Here is a 26,545-nt window from a genome sequence, read left to right on the forward strand (position 1 = left end):
TGTTTTATCAAAGTGTTTAATATTTCTATAAATAAATAATTAAAATAAACAATATTTTAAATTAATGAAAAAATTATATGTATTAAATATTATGATTTTTAATATTATTTTTAACTTATTCTTAATATCACTATGTTTTATATTTATTGATGTAGTTGATATTTATTTATATAATTAATTAAATACTATTTCATCAAATTTATTAAAAGTAATAGTGAATCGTACGGTTCTATTTTTTCAATTATTAAAAGATTTGGCGGGATTGAGAGCTCTCAAAACAAACACTGCAGGACAGCAGGAGGGGGATCTTACTTTCTTAATTCTATTTTGCTTTTGATTTTTCTTTTTCTCTCATTCTCGAAAGCAAATGGGGATCTTTCTTTCTTAATTTTAATTTATAGCAAGAAATGCGATGGACGGCATCAACACATGTTCGGAGCAAGTGATTGCAGAAATGATTGAAATGGGTTTTGAGTATTCAAGTATCGTCGAAGCCATAAAAGAAGTGGGTCTCTCTGTTCCTAGTGTTGTGGAGCACATCCTCAACACCCCCAAATTGCAAGATCACAACAAGAACCCTCTCAGAAGACAACCTTTGCACACGTGTCGTCTACCTCGGCAGTCCAAGATATTCGACCATTTCCGTTCCAATGATGTCCAAGAACACACGGAGGATTTCCCTGATCCCATTCCATTTGTGCTTTCAGAGCCATTTCAAGTTCAAGATTCAGATGTTGCATCAGATTGGGAGTGGGAAATTAGCAACTTGATGCAAAAGCATTTTGGGTTTTCATCCTTGAAGGGTTTTCAGAAGGAATCCCTGTCTTCCTGGGTTGGTCATAAAGACTGTCTTGTCCTTGCTGCAACATGATCTGGTTTTGTTCTTTAATTATTCAATATTTGCGCCTTACGACATGTTTGGATAATTTTTTCTTGAATCATTTTTAAAAGAGAAAAATAAAAATAAAAATGCAAATAAACTTTCCTATAAACTAAGACTAACTGATGCTTGAATTGGAATAAAATTTTGAAGAAGATAATATGAAAGAACTTCTATAATATGATTTATGCATAAGTTAATTTTAGTTTATATTTTATAAAGAAATTTATTTCATTTTTACTTCTTAACTTGCTACACTAAAAGTAAAGAGATCCTTACTTACCAGGTATTATAGTTTTTGTGCATTTATTTATAATTATGTTTTTGGCACAGGCAAGTCTCTATGCTTTCGGATTCCTGCATTGTTGTCTGGGAAAGTGGTGGTTGTGATTTTGCCCTTGATAATCCTCATGCACGACTAGTGTTTAAAGCTAACAAAACATGGAATTAGTGCGTGCTTTTATTGGCTCGAGGCAACCTGATGATACTGTTGAACAGAAAGCAATGAGAGGATTGTATAATATAGTTTATGTCTGCCCAGAGTCAGTGTTGAGGTATGGTTTGGAGCCTTGATCTGCCTGACCTAAGTTTTAATGAATAAAAGTTGATCTTTTTAGTCCATCGCATGTCTTAGAAGTTGGCTTTTTGACTTTTTTAATTTTTTGTAATTATAATTCAATGTTTTGTAGATTGATTCAACCACTGCAAAAGCTTGCAGAAAGTCGCGGTATTGCTTTATTTGCAATTGACGAGGTACATTGTGTTTCTAAATGGGGTCATGATTTCCGTCCAGATTACAGGTTTGTTTTTTATCCCTCGTGTTTCCTTATTGTTCATGGCTTGCTCAAATGAACTGGATTTGATGAGTTTACTTAGAACATCTTAAATGATATTGAATGTAACTTGTGATTTGCATATTGAAGAAAGTTAGATCAGTTATTGGTTATTTTGAGTGGTTATCATGCATATTTCATTTGTTCTTTGTTTGGTGCACACTTCACAATTTATTGTTTTAAGTCTATTGTGAATGTCATAAGTATGATCTGTTTTGATTTTTTTTTTTGTTTTAGCTGACCGTCTGTGCTGCGGGAAAATGTCAGTGCTAGAAAGCTAAAATCCCTGAAATTTGATATACCTCTGATGGCCTTGACAGCTACGGCTACAAAAGGAGTTCAATAAGTCATTTGAAAATCACTATGCATGTCAAAAGAAACGAATGTTGTTCTTACATCATTTTTTTGATCTACTTTACGCTTGTTGGTGAGTTTATTAATTACAACTTGTACATTCATCTCTGAATATACAATCTTGTTACACTTTAGCTTTAGATTTACTGTGGCTTCATATAGGTAAAGGATAGTCGAACATCAAAGGCTTCTTATGCAAAAGACTTTTTTGAATTGTTTGAAGTATATGGTAGAAAGCAAGATATTGATGGAAATGAAACGACTTTCATGTCAAATGATTCAGATTGTGTTTCTCATGGCTCCGATGCTTGTAGTAGCTCTGATACAGACAATGTTTCTCCTGATGATGTGGATGACAACCAAGATTAATATGCTTACAAAGATGATTTTTTAATGGGAAGAGAATTGTCGGTTGAGTTCCTGGAAAATGATATGGATGTTGTTCAAAATGTGGGTAATTTAGATGGTACAAATGTTACTGCTATTACTGACTTTATCATAAATAATTTAGTTAAGAAATTGAATGCAATTTTGGTACAAATAATTAAGGAAATCAGTCACATTGATATGCATAATTCCTAATCGTATGTATTGTTGCATTTTATAAATGCAGTTACCCATGGTGAAAAGCCTCCTCACATGGGATTGGAATTACCTAAGGTAATTGATCCACCTAAGAAACCAGAAGAAAGACTTAAATTTCTTAAAGTTCCTTTGGAACACAGACCAGCTATCATATATGTATCCGCCAGAAAAGAAACTTTGAGAATTGCGAAGTATCTATGCAAGTTTGGCGTGAAGGCTGCTGCTTATAATGCAGGGGTATGAGTTATATATTATACTCTATATCTTGTTTGATTAGATGGTAGTGAATTAGAATTTATCAGGTTGAACATGTTAATTGACAAGAGAATCTTCAATTCTAAGACATCATGAATTACTAGGAAGCAGAATTTTAAAATATATTTGTCGTTTTCTCTTCTATTTTAATTTCAAACTATTCTGGTATGCCCTTGGATTTCATCAAACCAAGCTTGATAATTAACAAAGAAATGGTTGCTGCACATTCTCCCCACTCACTATTTGATTTATTTTGTTAGGTTTTAAACTAATTTATGTGCACAATCTTTTTCCAGCTTCCCAAATTGAATCTAAGAAGGGTTCATAAAGGGTTTCATGAAAATACTTTAGAGGAATGCTTGTGGGGCCTGAACTAAATATTGTGGATGTTCCACGGGAGAGGGGTTCAAAGAGGGGCTAAAGTGTTTTATTTGAATTGAGATGTCCAGTTATCAAATTAAGGAACATTTATTAATTTTTATAAAGTTTGAGAATTTAATTAAAAAAAATTTGTATTCTTCTTAAATAGCAATCCTGATTAGAATAAAGAAAGTTATAAGAATAAAAAATATTTTAATATTTAAAACTTTGAATAGATGGCTTCTTATGTTGCAATTTTTACCAAATTTTATGAACAAAACATTTAACAGTGTTAAATTACTAATAATCAAAAGAAATTCTTCAACAGAACAAGTCTTTTACGTTTTCCCTTTTCCATTTTACAAATTTAAAGTTGCTTCTATCACGCTAGCATTTTCCTTGATCACCGTCTCCAACCCTTCTTTCTCTATTTATAATTGTTTCATGTGTGTCTTCTGCTTTCACATCATTTGTTCAAGTTTTGATACTCTCTCTATTTCTTCAATAGCAACTACACGCATGAATGTCTCCTCTTCCAATAAATGTCATCATTCTACTTTTCCTTTTGTTTCGTCTCTACAATTTAGATTTTGCTTTGCAATTTCTTGTTTAATTTCTTTTTATTATTGTTTCATTTTTTGTTTATTTTCTTGTTTGTTTTGGTTAATCACCAAGGTTTTTCTGTTAGGCAACTGGCATTAAAAGAGAGAATAAAAGGATAGAAGAGAGAAATAAACAATACTAAGAGTATTTGTTTTTGGTGTGTCTTAAACCTTACAAGGTGCCTCTATATATATAGCATAAGGAAGAGGCAAGCATTACAAACTAAGTGATGTGGGACTTAATAAGTAAGTTAAACTAAACAATGTGGGACTACTTCAATTTTAGAACTTAGACTACACACTTAACAATTCTCCCACTTGGAGTCTGAGTTCTAGTTAGCTTCCTTGTAAGCATCGAGTTCATATGCTCCTTCGCCTAGTGCAGCTTTCTTCATCTTCAATTATCCCTGAAGACCAGCTGAGGTAATGCAGAGCCTCAGCTTGTCAGTTGTAACAGTCTTAGTTAGCATATCTGCTGGATTTTCTGATCCTGAAATCTTCAGCAGAGATAATTCTTCATCATTTATCAATTCTCTAATGAAATGATATCTTAATTGAATGTGCTTGCATCTAGAATGGAAGACAGGATTCTTCGCAAGACATATAGCACTCTGACTGTCACTGAACAATGGAGCATTCTTTTGTTCTTTCCCTAATTCACTGAGAAAGTTCTTTAGCCAGATCATCTCCTTGGCTGCTTCTGAGATAGCTATGTACTCAGCTTCGGTAGTTGAGAGAGCAACTCTATTCTGAAGCTTAGACTTCCAACTCACTGCAGTTCTCCCCAAGGTGAAAATGTAACCAGTGGTGCTTTTTCTAGTGTCCAAATCTCCTCCCAAATCTGCATCAGAGAACCCTTGTAAAGTGAAATTACCTCTTTTGAAGAGCAAATTTATTCCTGAAGTACCCTTCAGATATCTTAATATCCACTTTACACCTTCCCAATGCTTCTTCCCGGGATTCGATAGGAATCGACTGACAACTCCAACAGCATGTGCTATGTCAGGTCTGGTGCACACCATGGCATACATTAAGCTCCCAACTGCTGATGCATATGGTACTCTTGACATGTGGTCCTTTTCTTCAACTGTCTCTGGAGATTGCTTCTTTGAGAGCTTCATGTGAGTTCCCAAAGGGGTGTTCCTGATTTTGGCATCTCCAACATTAAATCTGTCAAGAAGCTTTTCTATGTATTTTTCTTGAGACAACTTCAAGACTCCTTCTAGTCTGTTTCTAGAAATCCTCATGCCAAGAATTTGTTTAGCTGGACCAAGATCCTTCATCTCGAAGTGGTCTGTCAATTGCTGCTTTAGCCTGTTAATTTCTGTCATATTTGGCCCTGCAATTAGCATGTCATCAACATATAGAGCAAGGATAATATAACTGTTAACATATTTCTTAACATAACAGCAATGATCCATGTCACATCTGCTAAATCCTGAGTTTTGCATAAACTCATTAAATTTTTTGTACCACTGCCTTGGTGCTTGTTTCAAGCCATACAAGCTTTTATGAAGCTTGCATACAAGATTTTCCTTGCCTGAAACTTTAAAACCTTCTGGCTGAGTCATATAAATATCTTCATCTAAATCTCCATGCAAGAATGCAGTTTTAACATCTAACTGCTCCAAATGAAGATTCTCTGCAGCAACAATGCTCAGTATGACTCTGATGGTAGTCATTTTTACAACTGGAGAGAAAATCTCTGTGAAGTCAATTCCTGGTTTCTGCTGAAATCCTTTGACCACAAGTCTCGCCTTGTATCTTTTTCTGCCATCAGATTCTTCCTTCAGCCTGTAAACCCACTTGTTTTGTAGAGCCATCTTTCCTTCTGGCAATTCAGTTAACAACCAAGTACCATTCTTTTGAAGAGATGTCATCTCATCCTTCATTGCTAACTCCCACTTGACAGAATCATTCCCCTGTATAGCCTCATCGAAGTATTCTGGCTCACCAGCATCAGTCAACAATAAATAGTGCAATGAAGGAGAATACCTTTCTGGTGCAACTGAAACTCTGCAGGATCTTCTCAAAGGAGGAGATGCTGGTTCTGATTCAACCTCTATATCTGTACTCTGGCTTCTGTTGGTTATGTCGCTTTTTGAAATTTCTTCAAGTTCTACTTTCTCAGAAGGCTCTGGCAACTTGTCTGTATCAATAGATTCTGCAGAAAATCTATCCTTATAAAATAGATTCTCATTAAAAGTGACATTCCTGCTTCTGATGATTTTCTTGTTTTGGTCATCCCAAAATCTGTAGCCATACATGTCAGAACCATAACCAATAAAATAACACTTTTTGGCCTTGGGATCCAATTTGTCTCTACTATCAGAGTCTATCAAAACATATGACACGCAGCCAAATACTCTTAAATGTGAAAGATTTACCTCCTTCCCAGACCATACCTCTTCAGGCAATTGATAACCCAAAGGAACTGATGGTCCTCTATTTATGAGATATGCTGCTGTGTTGATTGCATCTGCCCAAAACACCTTAGGCAAGCCCGATTGGATCCGCATGCACCTAGCCCTCTCGTTCAATGTTCTATTCATTCTTTCTGCAACACCGTTTTGTTCTGGTGTTCCTGGTATTGTCTTGATCATTCTGATCCCATGTTCTGAACAGAAGTTCTTGAATTCGTGGCTATTATACTCTCCACCATTGTCAGATTTCAGACTTTTCAACTTTAAACCTGTCTGATTTTCAACTTCTGTTTTCCATCTTTTAAACACAGAAAACACGTCAGATTTATTTTTGAGAAAATAAACCCATACCTTTCTCGTAGCATCATCGATAAAGGTGACATAATAGCATGAGCCTCCAAGAGATTTCACTGGAGCTGGCCCCCAAACATCTGTATGCACCAATTCAAGCCTTTCTGTTTTCAGTGTCTTTCCTTGCCTTGAGAAACTAATTTTTCTCTGTTTTCCCAAGATACAGTGTTCACAAGTGCCGACATCTACGTGCTTTAGTTTTGATAACTTACCCTTTGTCGCCATTAGCTTCATTCCTTTCTCACTCATGTGCCCAAGTCTTTGGTGCCACAAGAATGAATTATTGGCAGCCTCAGTAACTGCTATCATGTTCTCATCTGCAACCATGTAAAGTGACCCTCGCTTCTTTCCACGAGCGACAATGAGATTGCCTTTCTTGACTTTCCATGCTCCATCTCCAAAAGTGGTTTCGTGCCCTTCATCATCCAGCTGCCCTACAGATATTAAATTTCTTTTTAAGGCAGGGATATGTCTGACATTTTTTAGTGTCCAATGGCTCCCACTTGAGGTCCTGATGGCAATATCTCCTTTTCCAACAATATTCAGAGGTTTGCCATCTGCAAGGTAAACCTTTCCAAACTTTCCAGAAACATAGTTAGTCAACAATTCATTAGAAGGAGTGGTGTGGAATGACGCACCTGAGTCCATAATCCATGACTCAATAGGACTATCTAGGCTGCAGATTAATGCATCGTCTATCTCGTCAGTTGCTGCATTTGCGGATTCATCATCATCACGTTTCTTGTGATTCTTGTTTTTCTTCGGAGCTTTGCATTGATTGGTAAAGTGACCTCTCTTGTCACAATTCCAACAAACAATGTCATTCCGGAATTTTGGTTGACCTTTAGCTCTTGACTTTGATCTTCCTCGGCTGTTGTAACCTTTTTGAGTGGTTCTTCCTCTACTTTCAGTATTTAATGCTGAACTGGAAGTAGAACTGGAAGGTTCCTCGGAATCTCTCCTGCGAACATCTTCGCTCAGGATCAGGTCGCGAATGTCGTTGAGCTTCAACTTGTTATCCCTTGCAGAACTGCTGACTGCAGTACTGACTCTAACATAGCAAGAATAGTGTTAAAATCATTAATATGATTAATCACAAGGTTACCTTCTCCCATCTTAAGGTTGAACAACCGACGCATTATGTGTACTTTGTTGGCTGCAGATGGTTTCTCATACATGTCTGATAGTGTCTTCATCAGACTTGCAGTTGTCTTCTCATTGACGATGTTGAACGCGACATTCTTGGCCAATGTCAGCCTGATCACGCCAAGAGCCTGTCGATCTAGCAAGTTCCACTCTTCCTGTTTCATATCGTCTGGCTTCTCCCCTATTAAGGGTTGATATAACTTCTTTTGATACAGATAATCCTCTATCTGCATCTTCCAGAAGCCGAAGTCTTTACCATCAAACTTCTCTATCTTTACCTTCCCTTCTTCTAATGCCATTGCTCTGCTGCTGAGAAAAGCTCTTGCTCTCTAAACTGAGACTCTCTCCTCTTAAACTGAGGAATTCTGAGAAAAGCTCTCACTCTCTAAACTGAAGATTATTCTTTTCTGTTGTGGAAGATCAGATAAAACTGCAACCACAGAGCATACTAAGAATACTCTCCCGAACCTAGAGCTCTGATACCAGTTGTTAGGCAACTGACATTAAAAGAGAGAATAAAAGGATAGAAGAGAGAAATAAACAATACTAAGAGTATTTGTTTTTGGTGTGTCTTAAACCTTACAAGGTGCCTCTATATATATAGCATAAGGAAGAGGCAAGCATTACAAACTAAGTGATGTGGGACTTAATAAGTAAGTTAAACTAAACAATGTGGGACTACTTCAATTTTAGAACTTAGACTACACACTTAACATTTTCTTTATATGTTTTGATGTTCATTTTGTGTGGTGCAGCAGCAGGTGCAAATGGATGTTACGGTTCCTTGCTCTGGTGACCTTGTGTCGATAGGAGGTAGATATTATATGATGGGTTGTTAATGGTGATGTAATCGATGAGTGTGTGGAGTGATGTAAACAAATGTCTTTGTTTTAATTGATTTTTTTTTTAATTTTACAAGTGATAATTGTGATTTGTGACTATGTTTGGGATGAGTGTTATTTTCAATTTTTTTTTATTTGCTAAAGATTTAGGAAGCAATGACATAATATGATGAATAATTCTGTTATATCAATGCTGGCCATGTACTTCTTTTAGTTAGCTATATTCTTCTAGCTGTATTATATCCTATTTGTGTTCCTATTGGTATCAATAATACCAAAAAACTAGCACATTCATAGAATTTCTTGTACACAGAACCAAATAAATTAATAAAGCATCATGTATCAGGTAAAACATTTTTCCCCATTTTACTCAAATATATGAAGCGACCATTTTAATGCACCACATACACACCAGTCATATACCAACTAAAAAATGTTAAACAGCCTATCATAACATATATTCAAACTAATCATACTCACAGTAGCTAAAATGTTAAAAAAATAGTATAGTAATTACAATGTCTTGCCTTGCAAGGAGTTTTAGTGAGCACTGTGTCGGTCAATCTTCAATCTTCTCTACTTCCTAGGTGGAGGTAAAAGTTGATCCTCAAGATGTGGAAGTGGAAACATCCTTCCTTGATTTCTCACCCATGTATCACTACAACTTTTGATGGATTCTATATTTAATTCCAAGTCATCTTTCCTGCCTACTTTTTTCAAGAAAACAAAAAAACAAAATGAATAGTTTATTGATCTTTTATAATAATAAAATTTAAATTAGTAGAGAAATAAAATAAATTATTTTTTATTAGTCAATTATTGTCCCAGACTATAAACCACAAGTATAAATGAAAAGATCATGATTGCATATTGCAGAATTGAAAAATGACTTAATACAACATTCTCACATTGACCTCTAACCAAATATTATGCAAGTGTTATCTTGTGCTCTATTCCAAATACTATGTAAGTGTTATCTTGTGCTTTATTCCCCTCTCAAGTTTAATGATGACATGATGATATCGTTAGGTCTATTAAGTTGTATTTATCTTTTCAAATAAATTCTTTTGGACATGAGAAGTTTTTAATAAGTTACATATATAATTTATTTGTTTGTATAATTTGTATATTCACACACAAATATATATATATATATATATATATATATATATATATATATATATATATATAATTATCATTTTTCTTAAAATAAACAATCACATTTATTTAAATTATAATCCGTTCACTAAAGCTGGAAAAAAAAATATCATTCGCTAATCATTAATTACTAATAGTAACATTACCAACACACTATTCTCTTCGGTTGCACACATAGAGTAAGAGTATTTTTTGGTAAATATAGATTTTAACACCTAAAGACTTGTTTTGCTGGATTGATTGCTGTTGGAGATTTGGTAATTCATAAGCAGATTTGGCCAAAGATGGCTATTATCTTTTGACAGAAGGGCTACGGAATGAGGATGAGAAGTTTGTTGATCAAGATGTTCTTAAAAAGCATCTTTGGTTTAAACTTACTAAACAATAAAGTATTGTATAATCAGGTACGATTTTTTCTTTTAGCCTTTTTGAAGAGAAGTAAGTTGTATGTGTTTTGATGATGTGTAATATATTCTATTTTTTATTTTCAGATTTAGTTCAGGTTATTTTCTGTGCAAACCTTGGATAAATAATTAAAAAATAATTCAATACATTAAGCATTTTTAATTATAATTCAGACATTATCCAGAAGTCAGTTATCTTTATTATCTTTTATTCATGGAAAATAAAAATAGGTATTCTTCTATTTACAAACAAAAATTGATTTTAAATTTGATCTTATAGAATTTCCATCAACTTACCTAAAGTATGTTTTTATCCCTAAATAAAATAAACGAATCAAAAATAACTTTTTATCCTTTTAATTATTTTTGTGAAGTTTTTATTTTTTTGTTAAAAATGATGACAATGTAAAAGATTATATGTTGTGCTAAAGTATAAATCGAAAATAAAAATATTAAATAGAATCATAACATAATTAATTTATCAAAATAAAATGAAACTTTCTAAATTGAAACGTCAAAGTTATATTTTTAAATTTTAGAAAATAAAAAATAAAAAATAAAAATAAAATATTCAAATTCCAATTAAATTTGAATTTGAATTTTAATAAATTGAAATATTAAGAGCATCATTAAAATATTTTATTTTTATTAAAGTTAAAGAATACTTATTAATTTTAAAAATTTGAGACTTAAAATATAAATAAATAAAATAATTTAATATTTTAAAAGAAAATACTAATAAAATTTTACCAAATAATTCTAATAAAATTATAAAAATAAATGTTAATATTTTAATATCTATACAGGGACATTACATTTTTATTTTAAAAAAATTATTTTTTTATTCCGCTTTCTGTCCCTTTCTCTTTATATATAAATGTTGTCACTCTCTTCTCGTACTCTTTATTCGTTTTTTTTTTGTCAAGAGTCACTCTCTTCTCTCACTCTTCATTCTTTTCCAGTATCACGACTCTTCAAGAGTCTCTGTTTCGAAGAGTTTCTGTTTCTTTGATAGCACTGTCACACGTTGGTTAGATGTGAAGACTCATCTTTTCCTTTTCTTCTGGTTCTGCAATTCTGACTCTGCTTTTCAAAGTCTTTGTTATTTGTGAGTTTTTCTTTGATTGTTGTTATTTTTGTGTGGTGCAGCAACGTCAGAGTTTCTGGGTTCTCTTCAGTTGCATCCTCTGTTCTCCGCTTCTTCAACAACGGAATAATTACAGATGTTGAAGAACACGCACAAATACAAGTATAACCTCTCTTATGCAAGGAAAACACTTGTGTCTCTGGGACGCTTGTGGTCATTTTCTCCTTGCACTACCAAGGCTGCCATAGGAAAGTCAAGAAAACATTGTTCAACAATTCAATGCTGCACTCCTTCTTGATTGAAATTGAAAAGCTATTCGATGTTTCGATAGTTGTAATTGTTTTCTTTCCTTAAAACTCAAGAAAAGCCGTTCTTGTTGAAATTCTTACGGATCCTCGTGTCATTTTGTTATCAGATAAAATTAACTATTTTAATTATATTAATGCCTCAAAATTTAGGCAGCTGGATCCATCTTTGGTGCCATTGTTGGAGGCCCAAATTTGGATGAAAGGAAGCGATGTGCAGAGGAGGTAGCCAAGCGAAATGTATCAGGTTTCTTTTTCTTCTGTTGTTTTTACATTTGGAGTAAATGTTTTTTGCACTATTGCTTTGTATATTTTTTTTAAGTTTCTTTATATCTTTTCTATTTTTTCATCACAGATAAGATGACTTATGGTTCTTGATTTTTGTGAAACACACTAAGCATGGGCGAATATTTCATTACCTTCCTTCTAATCTTGTAAAAATATTATCAAAAAACCCCTAAAAATTATAAATTAATGTTTTCCACAATTGGGTCACATGCAAACTGACCTGATTTTGCGTGCAACCCAGAAGTTCAGCTCAGAAATGTGATTCACTGATTCTCATGAGCCAAGCGTGATTAAAACTATCCTAGTTGTGATTCATGGCTGATTTTGAATCTTGATTTACCTTGCATTTAATATTGATTGCCATAGGAATCATATCAAATCGGGATTCAGATCTTGTGATTCTAAACATACTCCTAATTCCCATCTCTCTGCACTCATTCCCAGTGCTTATAACGAGGGATGCTTGCGCTTGCAGTTTGGTTTGGATTAGTTTTTAGGTAAAAAAAACATCTAATCTGATTATAAAATACTTTGCGGTTTGATTTGGATTATTTTAAATACAACATCAAACTTTGTCCAATATCCAATCCCATTATGAGAGAGTTGGATTGGATTGGATTGTATGACTTGTTTTTATACTTTTGTTTCTAAACATGCAGTTTGATATAACTGGAATTTGAGATTTAGGCACACTATTTGAATAGAAATTTATAGTATATGCTATCCCAGAGTTTTAACAACTCCTACAGAGAATAATCCTGTCCAAAGAACTCTCAAATGTACTCTATCCCCCACTACTCTCCTACATAATGGCTCCTATACAATCTAAAAACTGCCTACCATCAACCCATACATAAAATAACTGCTCCTAAAATACATAACTGAACCTGATAACTGTCTATCATCTCACTAGACATAAAATAACTGCTCCTACAGATCTGCCACAAGGCAGATTCTATGTTCTACACATCTTTCTTGAAGGTGTGTTTGGATTGGTGATTTAAACTCACCATGATTTTTAGAAGCAACTAATAGTTGCTTTTGTAGTGAACTCACCATGATTTTGTACCCACCATGTTTTTTTTACCACTGAACCAATCACACTATAAACTTTCCAAATATAATTGGAAAGACAGGGAAGGGGCAGGCTTTGGAGATAGGTGATTTGAGTCTCGATTTTTCATGATTGGGCTTTTCACTTTATTTGGTATTTTTCTTTTGGTTTTGGTAGTTTGCATTGGACTGAATTGGTTTAAAACACCTTTACCTATAACAAAATGTTGCACAAGAATTCCCTAACAGTCTTCCAGCTCCAGCTTGACCCTGATGATTATTTCTTGAGTCCCATGACTTTATTCATACAAAGTACAGCCCCTTCATGTGTGAGGTTGTTTGTTTGTTGGTTGTGGGTTATTTTCTTCACCGGTAGGCCAATGAGTGTTGAAAAACTACTTTATTTTGACAGAAACCTTTAGTAATTTTGCCAACAGAGAGATGTCTTTTACACATTTTTGTAATGTCATACGTGAGTTTGCAGTGGAGAATTATGTTTTCTTAGAGATAGAATCAATTATCATTGGTGTCAAAATTTTGACACTTTGTACCCATTCCTTCTTTTTTAGTCTAATGGTTAAGATTCATTCCAAACTAATTATGTAACATTCTCCTTTCTGCCCCCACCCAACCCACCAAGAGGAAGATCCCCTGTGTACAAAGAGATTCATCCGGGTTAAATTCATTCCCCTTGTCAAGAAGACAAGAACTTCTCTGCTTGTTTCAATAATTCTTAAAAATAACTAATAGGACACTATTGCAATAACTTTCCAGAATGATTCTAGAGGTCAAGAAAGAAGATACTTTTAGTGTTGGAATCAGAAGTATAACATTTACATTTAGTATTAGAATTGACATTCTCTGTTTATTGATAGCGCATGGATTCAGATCTCAAAATCAAGTGTAATAGCATAGCTTTTTAACTATCTTCATATTTCATTTTTTTTTTCTTATTTTCTCATTTTTTAGACATGAATCTGGTTAATATTGTGGTTTGTTTGGTAAAATTTTTCAATGTCTATTAGTTCCTTATTGTACCTTGTAATTAATGGATTTGAGAGGATTATGGCAAAAACCATTGATCTCTAGGAGCTTTGGCATCATGTCCATGGGTTAGGTGGGAGACAACCTATGAAGCCCGGGTACTCCAAAAATGGAAAATGTCGGTGTTGTACTCGTATCAGACACCGATATGGCTCGGATATGCCAAGATACGTATTCAAGAAGTATTCAATTTTTTTATTTTTATTTTTTAAAAAAATTATTGGATACGCTCCGATATGGCTCATAATGGCTGGATAAGGCTTTATAACATGTGATACTGCTTGGATACATTTTTTTTACCCAAATGTTCATTTTATTAATATTTTAATTTTTTATTTTTAGTTTTAAAATTTTCAAACAAAAAAACCTTTTTAAAAGTTAATATGCGTACTCTACAAAGACACATTTCTCTCTCTTTTTTTTTTACCAATATTTTATATTGATATAAAATTTTCTATTTTTTTAAAGTAGCTATAACTAATCGTATCCTTAATTTATAAAAAAAATCATATCTCTGTATCTGTGTCGTACTAAGTATCTAGGCTTCATAGGAGACAACATGTCACTTGATTGGTTAAATAAATTCATTTTGGCCTTTAGATTAAATGAAGATATGATTTGAAATATAAATAGACACCACTAGCTGTCTATTGATTCTATCCTGTATATATGCTTATTGTTTTTTAATCCAAGCCAAATACATCCTTGATGATAAACTGCAAACAAAAATATCTACTTATAGCATGTTCAGTGTAGCTTAAATTTGGAGAAATAATCACATTTTTTACAAAAACTCTTGTAGCCACAGCTGGCAAAATTAAGCGTTTATTTCTCTAAAATAAACTGTACCATACACACTTTTTTCCCTCATAAAATTCGAAATGACTACTCTTTATTTTACTGTTTGTGCATTTTCATTTATGCTATATGATTAATTTGAGATTTTTAAATGCCTGTATTGTTGTGATACGTATGATAGATGAACTGTAATGGTTGATGCAGGTTTTTGGATTGGAGGATTTGGTCTTGGTGAGGGCATTGATGAGCGACCTGCTCTTCTAAGTGCTATTATTGTAAGTGCTATTACTTTAGTAAGTCGTTATTATAATTAGATTTTATTTAATATGTAAAAATACTTGCAATTAATCCTAACATGTATTTGTCTGTTACAATGAGTACTACTATAATCTGGTTTTCTTATTACTTTTTGCATCTGTTTGTGGACATTCCATTACGATTACTATTTATGCTTCTAAGAAGAATTCATGTCTACATATTCTCCCTTTTTATCCTAATATATAACAATGTCAGTATTGTAGCCTGAGTAAGATACATTCCTCAGATGGCACTCTGTTAATAGCAAATCTGAATACAGAATAATGTGAATGAAGGCTGAGCGCCTGAGCTGTTCACTGTTTTGTGAGGCATAATGATAATTTTTTATTCATAATTTTAATCAAAATACACCTTTTGTTAATAATAAAGGCCACTCCTCATGGTTTAGTTATAATGTGATTTTCTTACTATTTTTATTCTGTCTCTCCCTAGGTCTAGTCATATTGTTTCTATTCAAAACATGTTGATTTTAAGAAATTGTGGTTGCCTGCTGTACATCTCCATTTCTCTCTTACTACACTCGTTATGGATATTTTTAGTGTTATATGATACAAATTTCCTTTGATTAAGCAATCTCCTAAATGAGGAAACTAGGAAATAGAGAAATAATAATCAACGAGTATCGGTCTCAATCAGCTGACATATAACCATTCATGTCATCTAACAACTTAAGCTTTTGGGGGGGAGTGATAGAATGAAATGGTATAAAGGAGAGATTATTATTGATGAAGAAAAAGACAATGAGCTTGAGCTCTTAAAATGGAAAACCCAAAACCAAGGCTCCTCAGAGAAAACAAATTGTCTGTCCAAAACCACCAGGAAAAATGACTAGTTGTCCTACCCTGATACCCCCCCTCTCTCCTATTATCATACTGCCAACTCAGCATCTATAACTAACTCCCCCCTTGGTATATTTCTTTTTTCTTATGAGCGTATACTTTTCATATTTTGGGCTTCCCACGAATAGAGATCACCAACTGATCCACATCTTGCACTGCTTAATCATTCACATTAGCTTTAATACCAGAGATTCTATCTGGTAGTTTTTGGTGAAAGTTATAACTTAATATCATAAACTGACATTATTCTCAGGATGTCTTGCCAGATGAAAAGCCACGCATGATCAGTGGGCTTGGACTCCCAGGTACACATGGTCTAACTAGTTAATATTTGTGTTCATGCTCTGCTTAGTGGAGGTGTTTTACCTTAAAATTTTTTTTCCTGTTTGGTTATCTTTTCCTCGTCTCTTTTACCTTTCGTTTTCTTATTGTAATCAATATTGAGTTGATTGACCTCAATCATTTTACTTATTTGGCTGATGATTTATTATGTTGAGAACTGCTACACAATCATAAACACAAAGTCAATAAGTAGGTTAAATCACAGATGTTGATTCAATTGACTAGGCATGGAGTTGATAAAAACTCATCAGGGTTGTGCTATTCACTCTTTTGCACAGCTAATCTATAGAGCTTGTCTTGGTTCTTAAAATGGATTATTTCTTGATTAAGTTGAAATACAAATTTATTGTGCATAAAAGCTGATTTCAACTTTGCAGAGGAGATCTTGGAGGGAATTGATGCTGGGATTGATCTTTTTGATTCAACGTTAGTAGTTAATTCCAATTTCCTTTTGCTCAATATCTCTATTCTCCTTGGTGTATTGTGTCATGGAATTTGGATGGTTTCTGTGATGGTTCATAGGTACATCTATTCCCTCACACTTGGAGGATTTGCACTAACGTTTTCGCTGGACAAGAGCGGGAATCAATATAAATATCAAAAAAGCCCGATTGAAAGTGACTTGACTAAAATTAATTTGCGAGCAAAAATTTACAGGTAAGAGGATCATTTAACTGCTTTCTGAATTTGACAGTATCAATTAGCGTTGAAATCTTTGTTGGTAGGTTACAACAAATTTTAGTAAACTTGGAATGTAAATGGATGCTATTTAATTATAGTTTTAAATCAATCTAATTTTTGGTTTATGGATTTTTTCTGGTGTATCCAGTAGTCTATTTTAACCAAATTAATTATGCTCACTCAACCAACATTAGTTAACATAAGTGGTAGCTGTTTGTGTCTCTTAACCAAGTTGTCTAGGATTCAAATTTTGACCTTGGATGTAAAATAGACTATGTTAGGAGGGAAATATCTACCTTAAGTGTGCTCATGGTTCCCAACGGAGATTAATCATTGCTTTTGGTAATGGATATTTCATACCAACAAAGAGAATAGACTATGTTGGGAGGGAAATATCTACCTTAAGTGTGCTCATGGTTCCCAACGGAGATTAATCATTGCTTTTGGTAATGGATATTTCATACCGGTACCATGGTTACACAAAAAAAGAAGTTCTGTTCACTCATTTTTTAATTTCAGTGAAGCCGAATAATAATGTTTAGTGAATTGCTGGAGTGAAAAACCACTCAGCAGGCCATATATTTATTTTGATTCAAAAGTTACGTTCATGAGTAGTTAAGGGCACTAAATACAATTTCCTATCAGTTACATGAATCTGAACAATCAATCATGTAACCTAGACTTTTAGGGTCTGTTTGGTAGTTAGGATAGGATATGATAGAATAAAAGTAGAATATCATAAGAACGATAAATTTTAATTTTATCTAATGTTTGGTACACATTATGATAACAAATTAGATAAGTTTTTTATTTTATGTATTTTATATTTGACAGAAACTAATGGATATAGTATAAATTAGGCTTAAATATGTTTATAGTCTCTGTAAAATAAGTGAGTTTTGATTTTGGTCCTTGTAAAAAAATTATTTTTCATCTTTCTAAAATTTGTTAACATTGTTTTTGATCCTTGTAAAACATTTTTGATCCCCGTAAAATATTTTTCTTTGATTCTCATCTCTCAAAAATCATTATTTTTTGTCTCTAACAATGATTATTAGGTAAATAAATAACATTTTTAGAGGTGTAACACATTAACACGGTATTGTTAATTGTTATGGGTAACACTTGATATGGTGACCTAACATTTTAACAAAAAAATAAGTACTTAAATATGATTACAAAATAACAAGGTTTAAAAACAATCCTTCTAAATTTTAGAAGGATGATAAACAAAGAAAAAAATTTACAAGGATCAAAATCAAAACTTGTTTCATTTTTTCTGGAATTAAAAGCATTTAACTTTTTAAAATTATAATTATTATTCAAATATTTTCTTATAAATTTTTTTGTATAATAATCTTTATTTTTAATATTTCAATTAATAGTGTATTTTAAATTTACATTTGAAAATTTATTATAATTGTGTATAAGTTAAAATGTTGAATACAAGTTTTATAATATATGTTTTGCTATATATATTATATAAATATAGAGAGAGAGAGAGGGGGAAGACGAAGCCCGGGGGTGGGGAGGACTTATTCCATCCTGTCACTTTTTAACGTAGCTCCTCCCTTGGGATAAAAAAATACACTAGATCAAAATGACAGGATAACGAGTAGGTTAAGACTTTCATATCATGTTGATGCAACAAACAAATAATTATAACATAATTATAACAATATACGATAATCATATCCTGATCACCAAAGGGGTTCTTAATGTTAATTATTAGACCTATATCCTACATTCCTTCTCATGCCGGAGCACATAAGTCAAATGCTCATATCTTGGAACAAATGAATTGAATTCTAGGTCCCAGAGACTTTATGATGATGTCTGCTTGTTGGTCATTAGAACTAGCACATTTTGTGATGATTTCCTGGAAGGAGCCTTTTCTGGAACAAAAAGACAACTAATTTGAATATGCTTAGTTGTTTCATGAAACATTGGATCAGAGAGTATATGAGAGTTGTCTTATTATCACAACATAATTTCATCTTCTGGATATATCGAAACTTCAATTCTTGAAGGAGATGCTTAATACAACTAAGTTCATGTACAAGTAGCCATGGCCCTGTGCTCTAGAGTCTGGCCCATGCAACATTTTGTTCTTTACTTTTCTGAGAGATAATATTGCCTCCAATAAAAACACGATATCCATCTTGAACTAGAACGTCTGTCAAGTGCTGTCTTAGTAGGATGCTTGCATCAATCATGGCTTGTCGGCTTGTCGCCATTTTGGATGATCAAGTAATTGGTCAAAATTCTTAGGAATTGAAATGAAAGATAGAAATGATACAAATGAAAAATAGGAAGACGATAAATGGTGATAAGTGATAACTTCAAAAATTATTTATGATTGCTGAAACTTGTGTTTTCAAAGTGTGATAAATGATAGTATACATAGCTAATAAATATAAAAATATAACTAAAATCCAGTTAAAAATTTATTTTATAGGTAATTGTATTTTGTTTTAATAAAAGGCACACTAGAGAAGATATAGGCCCGAAGAACTCAACTCCTTCGTTTTTGGAAAATTAAAAAAAGAAATTGAGAACACGACATGTATCTTTGTTTATCTTTTGGTTGCGATTTTTTTTAAACAATTATTACTTACATCATGTTTATGTGGCAGGAATACGTACTTTTTGTCATGGTCATTTGGGATGTATTATATCTCTGTGAAATCACAACGGGAAAAGATAACAAAGTTGTTATTGCACGTAATATCATGTAAGGGATGTTTTTGTATTGATTTGCTCGATGTTAAATGATGTTGTACCTCTGTTTAATAATATGCCATTGCTTTTGTTGGCAGGTATGTTGTGGGACAGTATCCTCGATTTTTAAGAGCTCATTGGACATTTCTAAAAGCTGTTGTGAATAAGTTTCTTGAGTTTTTGCATGAGACTCATCCTGGAGTTCAGGTTATGTTTTCTTCCAATGTTTTCTGTCCTAATTTTTCTTATATCAATAACTTAGTTTATGTCCCCGTGCGTGTGCCTGTGTTTGTTTGCTCTGCGTGCTCATTTCTGTGTGCTCTGTGTCTGTACTCTGTGTTGTGTGCCTTTGTTTGCCTTTGAGTCCTTGTGTGTATATGCTGTGTTTTGTATGTGTTTCTATGTGCGTGTATCTGTCCTTTTTGTGTTCACAGGTGGCAGCCCTTAAGTTTGGGAACACTACCAATATTCTTGAGGCATATTCATATGGTTCAAGTGAGGAACAAGTAACTCTCTGTATTATGGCAAAATTGAATTCGGACATACTACTAAGTTGCATCTCTGACAAAATTTCTCCCTTGTTTAGGGTATCATGTTGAATTTTGCACTGTTCTTCACCTCGTTTTTCAAGGCAAGTTTGTTTTCTCAACTTTATGTCTATCTGTGATTGTATGTTGCAAGTATATATTCAAGAAATGTCATGGGATCAGGTGAAATAATGTGACCTAGTTTTGAGATTTTTTACGCTTTGTGTATGTGTACCATATCATGCGTGTGACATGTTTGAGAATGGACCCACCTTTCTATATACTAAATTGTCATGTCAATTAGTTTTTTTTTCACATCTGTGTAGCACCTCTTCCTCTATTTTTCGCTCATAGTTTTTCAGTTTGCTTAATTAGTGTTCAAGTCTGTTAACATCTTTATTGGTGTGGTGATACCCTTCTGTTTATGCAGGTTCACATTTGAATTCTGGAATCCAGTAAAGAGAATTCATCTGCGTTGCTTTTGGGTCTTGAATGTCTTATCAACAGCCCATATGTAGATGATACCGAGGATTTTAGGGTATGATGATGCTGACATTCATGTCTTATGGTTGTCTATTTCTTATGTTATGATTATGATTTATGTGTTTTCAAAGTGTGATAAATGATAGTTTACATAACTAATACATATGAAAATATAACTAAAATCTAGCTAAAATTTTATTTTGTAGGTAATTGTATTTTGTTGTAATAAAAGGCACACTAGAGAAGATATAGGCCCGAAGAACCCAACTCCTTCCTTTTTGGAAAATTAAGAAAAGAAATTGAGAACACGACAGGTATCTTTGTTTATCTTTTGGTTGCGATTTTTTTTTGAAACAATTTTTACTCAGATCATGTTTATGTGACACGAATACATACTTTTTGTCATGGTCATTTGGGATGTGTTATATCTCTGTGAAATCACAACGTGAAAAGATAACAAAGTTGTTATTGCACGTAATATGATGTAAGGGATATTTTTGTATTGATTTGCTCGATGTTAAATGATGTTATACCTCTGTTTAATAATATGCCATTGCTTCTCTCGGCAGGTATGTTATGGGACAGTATCCTCAGTTTTTAAGAGCTCATTGGACGTTTCTAAAAGCTGTTGTGAATAATTTTCTTGAGCTTTTGCGTGAGACTCATCCTGGAGTTCAGGTTATGTTTTCTTCCTATGTTTTCTGTCCTAATTTTTCTTATATCAATAGCTTAGTTTATGTCCCCGTGCGTGTGCCTGTGTTTGTGTGCTCTGCGTGCTCATTTCTGTGTGCTATGTGTCTGTACTCTGTGTTGTGTGCCTTTGTTTGCCTTTGAGTCCTTGTGTTTATATGCTGTGTTTTGTATGTGTTTCTATGTGCGTGTATCTGTCCTTTTTGTGTTCACAGGTGGCAGCCCTTAAGTTTGGGAACACTACCAATATTCTTGAGGCATATTCATATGGTTCAAGTGAGGAACAAGTAAGTCTTTGTATTATGACAAAATTGAATCTGGACATACTACTAAGTTGCATCTCTGACAAAATTTCCCCCTTGTTTAGGGTATCATGTTGAATTTTGCACTGTTCTTCACCTCGTTTTGCAAGGCAGGTTTGTTTTCTCAACTTTATGTCTATCTGAGATTGTATGTTGCAAGTGTATATTCATGAAATGTCTTGGAATCAGGTGAAATAATGTGACCTAGTTTTGGGATTTTTTATGCTTTGTGTATGTGTACCATATCATGCGTGTGGCATGTTTGAGAATGGACACACCTTTCTATATACTAAATTGTCATGTCAATTAGTTTTTTTTCCACATCTGTGTAGCACCTCTTCCTCTATTTTTTGCTCAAAGTTTTTCAGTTTGCTTGATTAGTGTTCAAGTCTGTTAACATCTTTATTGGTGTGGTGATACCCTTCTGTTTATGCAGGTTCACATTTGAATCTGGAATCCAGTAAAGAGAATTCATCTGCGTTGCTTTTGGGTCTTGAATGTTTTATCAATGTCCCATATGTAGATGATACCGAGGATTTTAGGGTATGATGATGCTGACATTCATGTCTTATGGTTGTCTATTTCTTATGTTATGATTATGATTTATGTGATTTCAAAGTGTGATAAATGATAGTATACATAACTAATACATATAAACATATAACTAAAATCTAGCTAAAAATTTATTTTGTAGGTAATTGTATTTTGTTTTAAAAAAAGGCACACTGGAGAAGATATAGGTCTGAAGAACCCAACTCCTTCTTTTTTGGAAAATTAAAAATAGAAACTGAGAACACGACAGGTATCTTTGTTTATCTTTTGGTTGCGATTTTTTTTAAACAATTCTTTCTCAGATCATGTTTATGTGACAGGAATAGGTACTTTTTCTCATGGTCATTTGGGATGTGTTATATCTATGTGAAATCACAACGGGAAAAGATAACAAAGTTGTTATTGCACGTAATATGATGTAAGGGATATTTTTGTATTGATTTACTCGATGTTAAATGATGTTATACCTCTGTTTAATAATATGCCATTGCTTCTGTCGGCAGGTATGTTGTGGGACAGTATCCTCAGTTTTTAAGAGCTCATTGGACGTTTCTAAAAGCTGTTGTGAATAATTTTCTTGAGCTTTTGCATGAGACTCATCTTGGAGTTCAGGTTATGTTTTCTTCCTATGTTTTCTGTCCTAATTTTTCTTATATCAATAGCTTAGTTTATGTACTCGTGCGTGTGCCTGTGTTTGTGTGCTCTACGTGCTCATTTCTGTGTGCTCTGTGTCGGTACTCTATGTTGTGTGCCTTTGTTTGCCTTTGAGTCCTTGTATGTATGTGCTGTGTTTTGTATGTGTTTCTATTTGCGTGTATCTGTCCTTTTTGTTTTCACAGGTGGCAGCCCTTAAGTTTGGGAACACTACCAATATTCTTGAGGCATATTCATATGGTTCAAGTGAGGAACAAGTAAGTCTTTGTATTATGACAAAATTGAATCTGGACATACTACTAAGTTGCATCTCTGACAAAATTTCCCCCTTGTTTAGGGTATCATGTTGAATTTTGCACTGTTCTTCACCTCGTTTTGCAAGGCAGGTTTGTTTTCTCAACTTTATGTCTATCTGAGATTGTATGTTGCAAGTGTATATTCATGAAATGTCTTGGAATCAGGTGAAATAATGTGACCTAGTTTTGGGATTTTTTATGCTTTGTGTATGTGTACCATATCATGCGTGTGGCATGTTTGAGAATGGACACACCTTTCTATATACTAAATTGTCATGTCAATTAGTTTTTTTTCCACATCTGTGTAGCACCTCTTCCTCTATTTTTTGCTCAAAGTTTTTCAGTTTGCTTGATTAGTGTTCAAGTCTGTTAACATCTTTATTGGTGTGGTGATACCCTTCTGTTTATGCAGGTTCACATTTGAATCTGGAATCCAGTAAAGAGAATTCATCTGCGTTGCTTTTGGGTCTTGAATGTTTTATCAATGTCCCATATGTAGATGATACCGAGGATTTTAGGGTATGATGATGCTGACATTCATGTCTTATGGTTGTCTATTTCTTATGTTATGATTATGATTTATGTGATTTCAAAGTGTGATAAATGATAGTATACATAACTAATACATATAAACATATAACTAAAATCTAGCTAAAAATTTATTTTGTAGGTAATTGTATTTTGTTTTAAAAAAAGGCACACTGGAGAAGATATAGGTCTGAAGAACCCAACTCCTTCTTTTTTGGAAAATTAAAAATAGAAACTGAGAACACGACAGGTATCTTTGTTTATCTTTTGGTTGCGATTTTTTTTAAACAATTCTTTCTCAGATCATGTTTATGTGACAGGAATAGGTACTTTTTCTCATGGTCATTTGGGATGTGTTATATCTATGTGAAATCACAACGGGAAAAGATAACAAAGTTGTTATTGCACGTAATATGATGTAAGGGATATTTTTGTATTGATTTACTCGATGTTAAATGATGTTATACCTCTGTTTAATAATATGCCATTGCTTCTGTCGGCAGGTATGTTGTGGGACAGTATCCTCAGTTTTTAAGAGCTCATTGGACGTTTCTAAAAGCTGTTGTGAATAATTTTCTTGAGCTTTTGCATGAGACTCATCTTGGAGTTCAGGTTATGTTTTCTTCCTATGTTTTCTGTCCTAATTTTTCTTATATCAATAGCTTAGTTTATGTACTCGTGCGTGTGCCTGTGTTTGTGTGCTCTACGTGCTCATTTCTGTGTGCTCTGTGTCGGTACTCTATGTTGTGTGCCTTTGTTTGCCTTTGAGTCCTTGTATGTATGTGCTGTGTTTTGTATGTGTTTCTATTTGCGTGTATCTGTCCTTTTTGTTTTCACAGGTGGCAGCCCTTAAGTTTGGGAACACTACCAATATTCTTGAGGCATATTCATAAGGTTCAAGTGAGGAACAAGTAAGTCTCTGTATTATGGCAAAATTGAATCTAGACATACTACTAAGTTGCATCTCTGACAAAATTTCCCCCTTATTTTGGGTATCATGTTGAATTTTGCACTATTCTTCACCTCGTTTTGCAAGGCAGGTTTGTTTTCTCAACTTTATGTCTATCTGAGTTTGTATGTTGCAAGTGTATATTCATGAAAGTCATGGGATCAGGTGAAATAATGTGACCTAGTTTTGGGATTTTTTACGCTTTGTGTATGTGTACCATATCATGCGTGTGGCATGTTTGAGAATGGACCCACCTTTCCTTATACTAAATTGTCATGTCAATTAGTTTTTTTTTCACATCTGTGTAGCACCTCTTCCTCTATTTTTTGCTCATAGTTTTTCAATTTGCTTGATTAGTGTTTAAGTCTGTTAACATCTTTATTGGTGTGGTGATACCCTTCTGTTTATGCAGGTTCACTTTTGAATTCTGGAATCCAGTAAAGAGAATTCATCTGCGTTGCTTTTGGGTCTTGAATGTCTTGTCAACGTCCCATATGTAGATGATACCGAGGATTTTAGGATATGATGATGCTGACATTCATGTCTTATGGTTGTCTATTTCTTATGTTATGATTATGATTTATGTGTTTTCACAGTATGATAAATGATAGTATACATAACTAATACATATAAAAATTTAACTAAAATCTAGCTAAAAATTTATTTTGTAGGTAATTGTCTTTTGTTTTAATAAAGGGCACACTGGAGAAGATGTAGGCCTGATGAACCCAACTCCTTCCTATTTGGAAAATTAAAAAAAGGAATTGAGAACACGACAGGTATCTTTGTTTATCTTTTGGTTGCGATTTTTTTTGAAACAATTTTTACTCAGATCATGTTTTTGTGACAAGAATACGTACTTTTTGTCATGGTCAATTGGGATGTGTTATATCTCTGTGAAATCACAACATAAAAAGATAACAAAGTTGTTATTGCACGTAATATGATGTAAGGGATATTTTTGTATTGATTTCCTCGATGTTAAATGATGTTATACCTCTGTTTAATAATATGCCATTGCTTCTGTCGGCAGGTATGTTGTGGGACAGTATCCTCAGTTTTTAAGAGCTCATTGGACATTTCTAAAAGCTGTTGTGAATAATTTTCTTGAGCTTTTGGATGAGACTCATCCGGGAGTTCAGGTTATGTTTTCTTCTTATGTTTTCTGTCCTAATTTTTCTTATATCAATAGCTTAGTTTATGTCCCCGTGCGTGTGCCTGTGTTTGTGTGCTCTGCGTGCTCATTTATGTGTGCTCTGTGTCTGTACTCTGTGTTGTGTGCCTTTGTTTGCCTTTGAGTCCTTGTGTGTATATGCTGTGTTTTGTATGTGTTTCTATGTGCGTGTATCTGTCCTTTTTGTGTTCACAGGTGGCAGCCCTTAAGTTTGGGAACACTACCAATATTCTTGAGGCATATTCATATGGTTCAAGTGAGGAACAAGTAAGTCTTTGTATTATGACAAAATTGAATCTGGACATACTACTAAGTTGCATCTCTGACAAAATTTCCCCCTTGTTTAGGGTATCATGTTGAATTTTGCACTGTTCTTCACCTCGTTTTGCAAGGCAGGTTTGTTTTCTCAACTTTATGTCTATCTGAGATTGTATGTTGCAAGTGTATATTCATGAAATGTCATGGAATCAGGTGAAATAATGTGACCTAGTTTTGGGATTTTTTATGCTTTGTGTATGTGTACCATATCATGCGTGTGGCATGTTTGAGAATGGACACACCTTTCTATATACTAAATTGTCATGTCAATTAGTTTTTTTTCCACATCTGTGTAGCACCTCTTCCTCTATTTTTTGCTCATAGTTTTTCAGTTTGCTTGATTAGTGTTCAAGTCTGTTAACATCTTTATTGGTGTGGTGATACCCTTCTATTTATGCAGGTT

General features: G+C 33.5%; 1 protein-coding gene, 1 long non-coding RNA gene and 1 pseudogene across 6 annotated transcripts; all 3 read left to right on the plus strand.

Annotated features, from left to right (window-relative positions):
• Nucleotides 1-277: 277 nt before the first annotated feature.
• Nucleotides 278-3,961, plus strand: LOC145955936 (ATP-dependent DNA helicase Q-like SIM; annotated as a pseudogene). Its single transcript, XR_014432713.1, has 7 exons — nt 278-875; nt 1,214-1,434; nt 1,570-1,680; nt 1,951-2,140; nt 2,230-2,623; nt 2,654-2,889; nt 3,204-3,961. The product of XR_014432713.1 is annotated as an ATP-dependent DNA helicase Q-like SIM (transcript).
• Nucleotides 3,962-11,106: 7,145 nt separating this feature from the next.
• Nucleotides 11,107-20,307, plus strand: LOC145955401 (uncharacterized). 3 transcript variants are annotated; one of them, XM_083070010.1, is made up of 9 exons: nt 11,107-11,223; nt 11,343-11,613; nt 11,739-11,832; nt 14,973-15,043; nt 16,179-16,230; nt 16,645-16,693; nt 16,790-16,924; nt 19,585-19,682; nt 19,768-20,307. In XM_083070010.1, the coding sequence occupies exons 2-9, from the start codon at nt 11,560-11,562 to the stop codon at nt 19,797-19,799; spliced, it is 585 nt and encodes a 194-aa protein (XP_082926136.1). In that variant the 5' UTR covers nt 11,107-11,223; nt 11,343-11,559; the 3' UTR covers nt 19,800-20,307. The 3 variants fall into 3 exon arrangements, with proteins under 3 accessions (XP_082926136.1, XP_082926137.1, XP_082926135.1); XM_083070011.1 differs by having other exon boundaries at nt 11,108-11,230; XM_083070009.1 differs by having other exon boundaries at nt 11,114-11,259.
• A 3,468-nt stretch (nt 20,308-23,775) lies between these two features.
• Nucleotides 23,776-25,198, plus strand: LOC145955403 (uncharacterized). 2 transcript variants are annotated; one of them, XR_014432006.1, is made up of 4 exons: nt 23,776-23,951; nt 24,022-24,612; nt 24,742-24,815; nt 25,063-25,198. It is a non-coding gene; the product is annotated as an uncharacterized LOC145955403 (long non-coding RNA). The 2 variants fall into 2 exon arrangements; XR_014432005.1 differs by having other exon boundaries at nt 24,022-24,815.
• Nucleotides 25,199-26,545: the final 1,347 nt, after the last annotated feature.

This window comes from Cajanus cajan, chromosome 3 (genome assembly GCF_000230855.2).
Source record: "Cajanus cajan strain Asha chromosome 3, NIPB_CcT2T_4, whole genome shotgun sequence".
Taxonomy (NCBI): Eukaryota; Viridiplantae; Streptophyta; class Magnoliopsida; order Fabales; family Fabaceae; genus Cajanus; species Cajanus cajan.

What these genes read in the sequence shown, in the direction of transcription:
- LOC145955401 (XM_083070010.1), top strand. Translation starts at nt 11,560, where the DNA reads ATGCTGCACTCCTTCTTGATTGAAATTGAAAAGCTATTCGATGTTTCG. An exon ending in TATTCGATGTTTCGATAGTT is followed by an intron (nt 11,614 to 11,738) that starts GTAATTGTTTTC and finishes CTCAAAATTTAG; the next exon opens with GCAGCTGGATCCATCTTTGG. An exon ending in GTTATTGCACGTAATATCAT is followed by an intron (nt 19,683 to 19,767) that starts GTAAGGGATGTT and finishes TTTTGTTGGCAG; the next exon opens with GTATGTTGTGGGACAGTATC.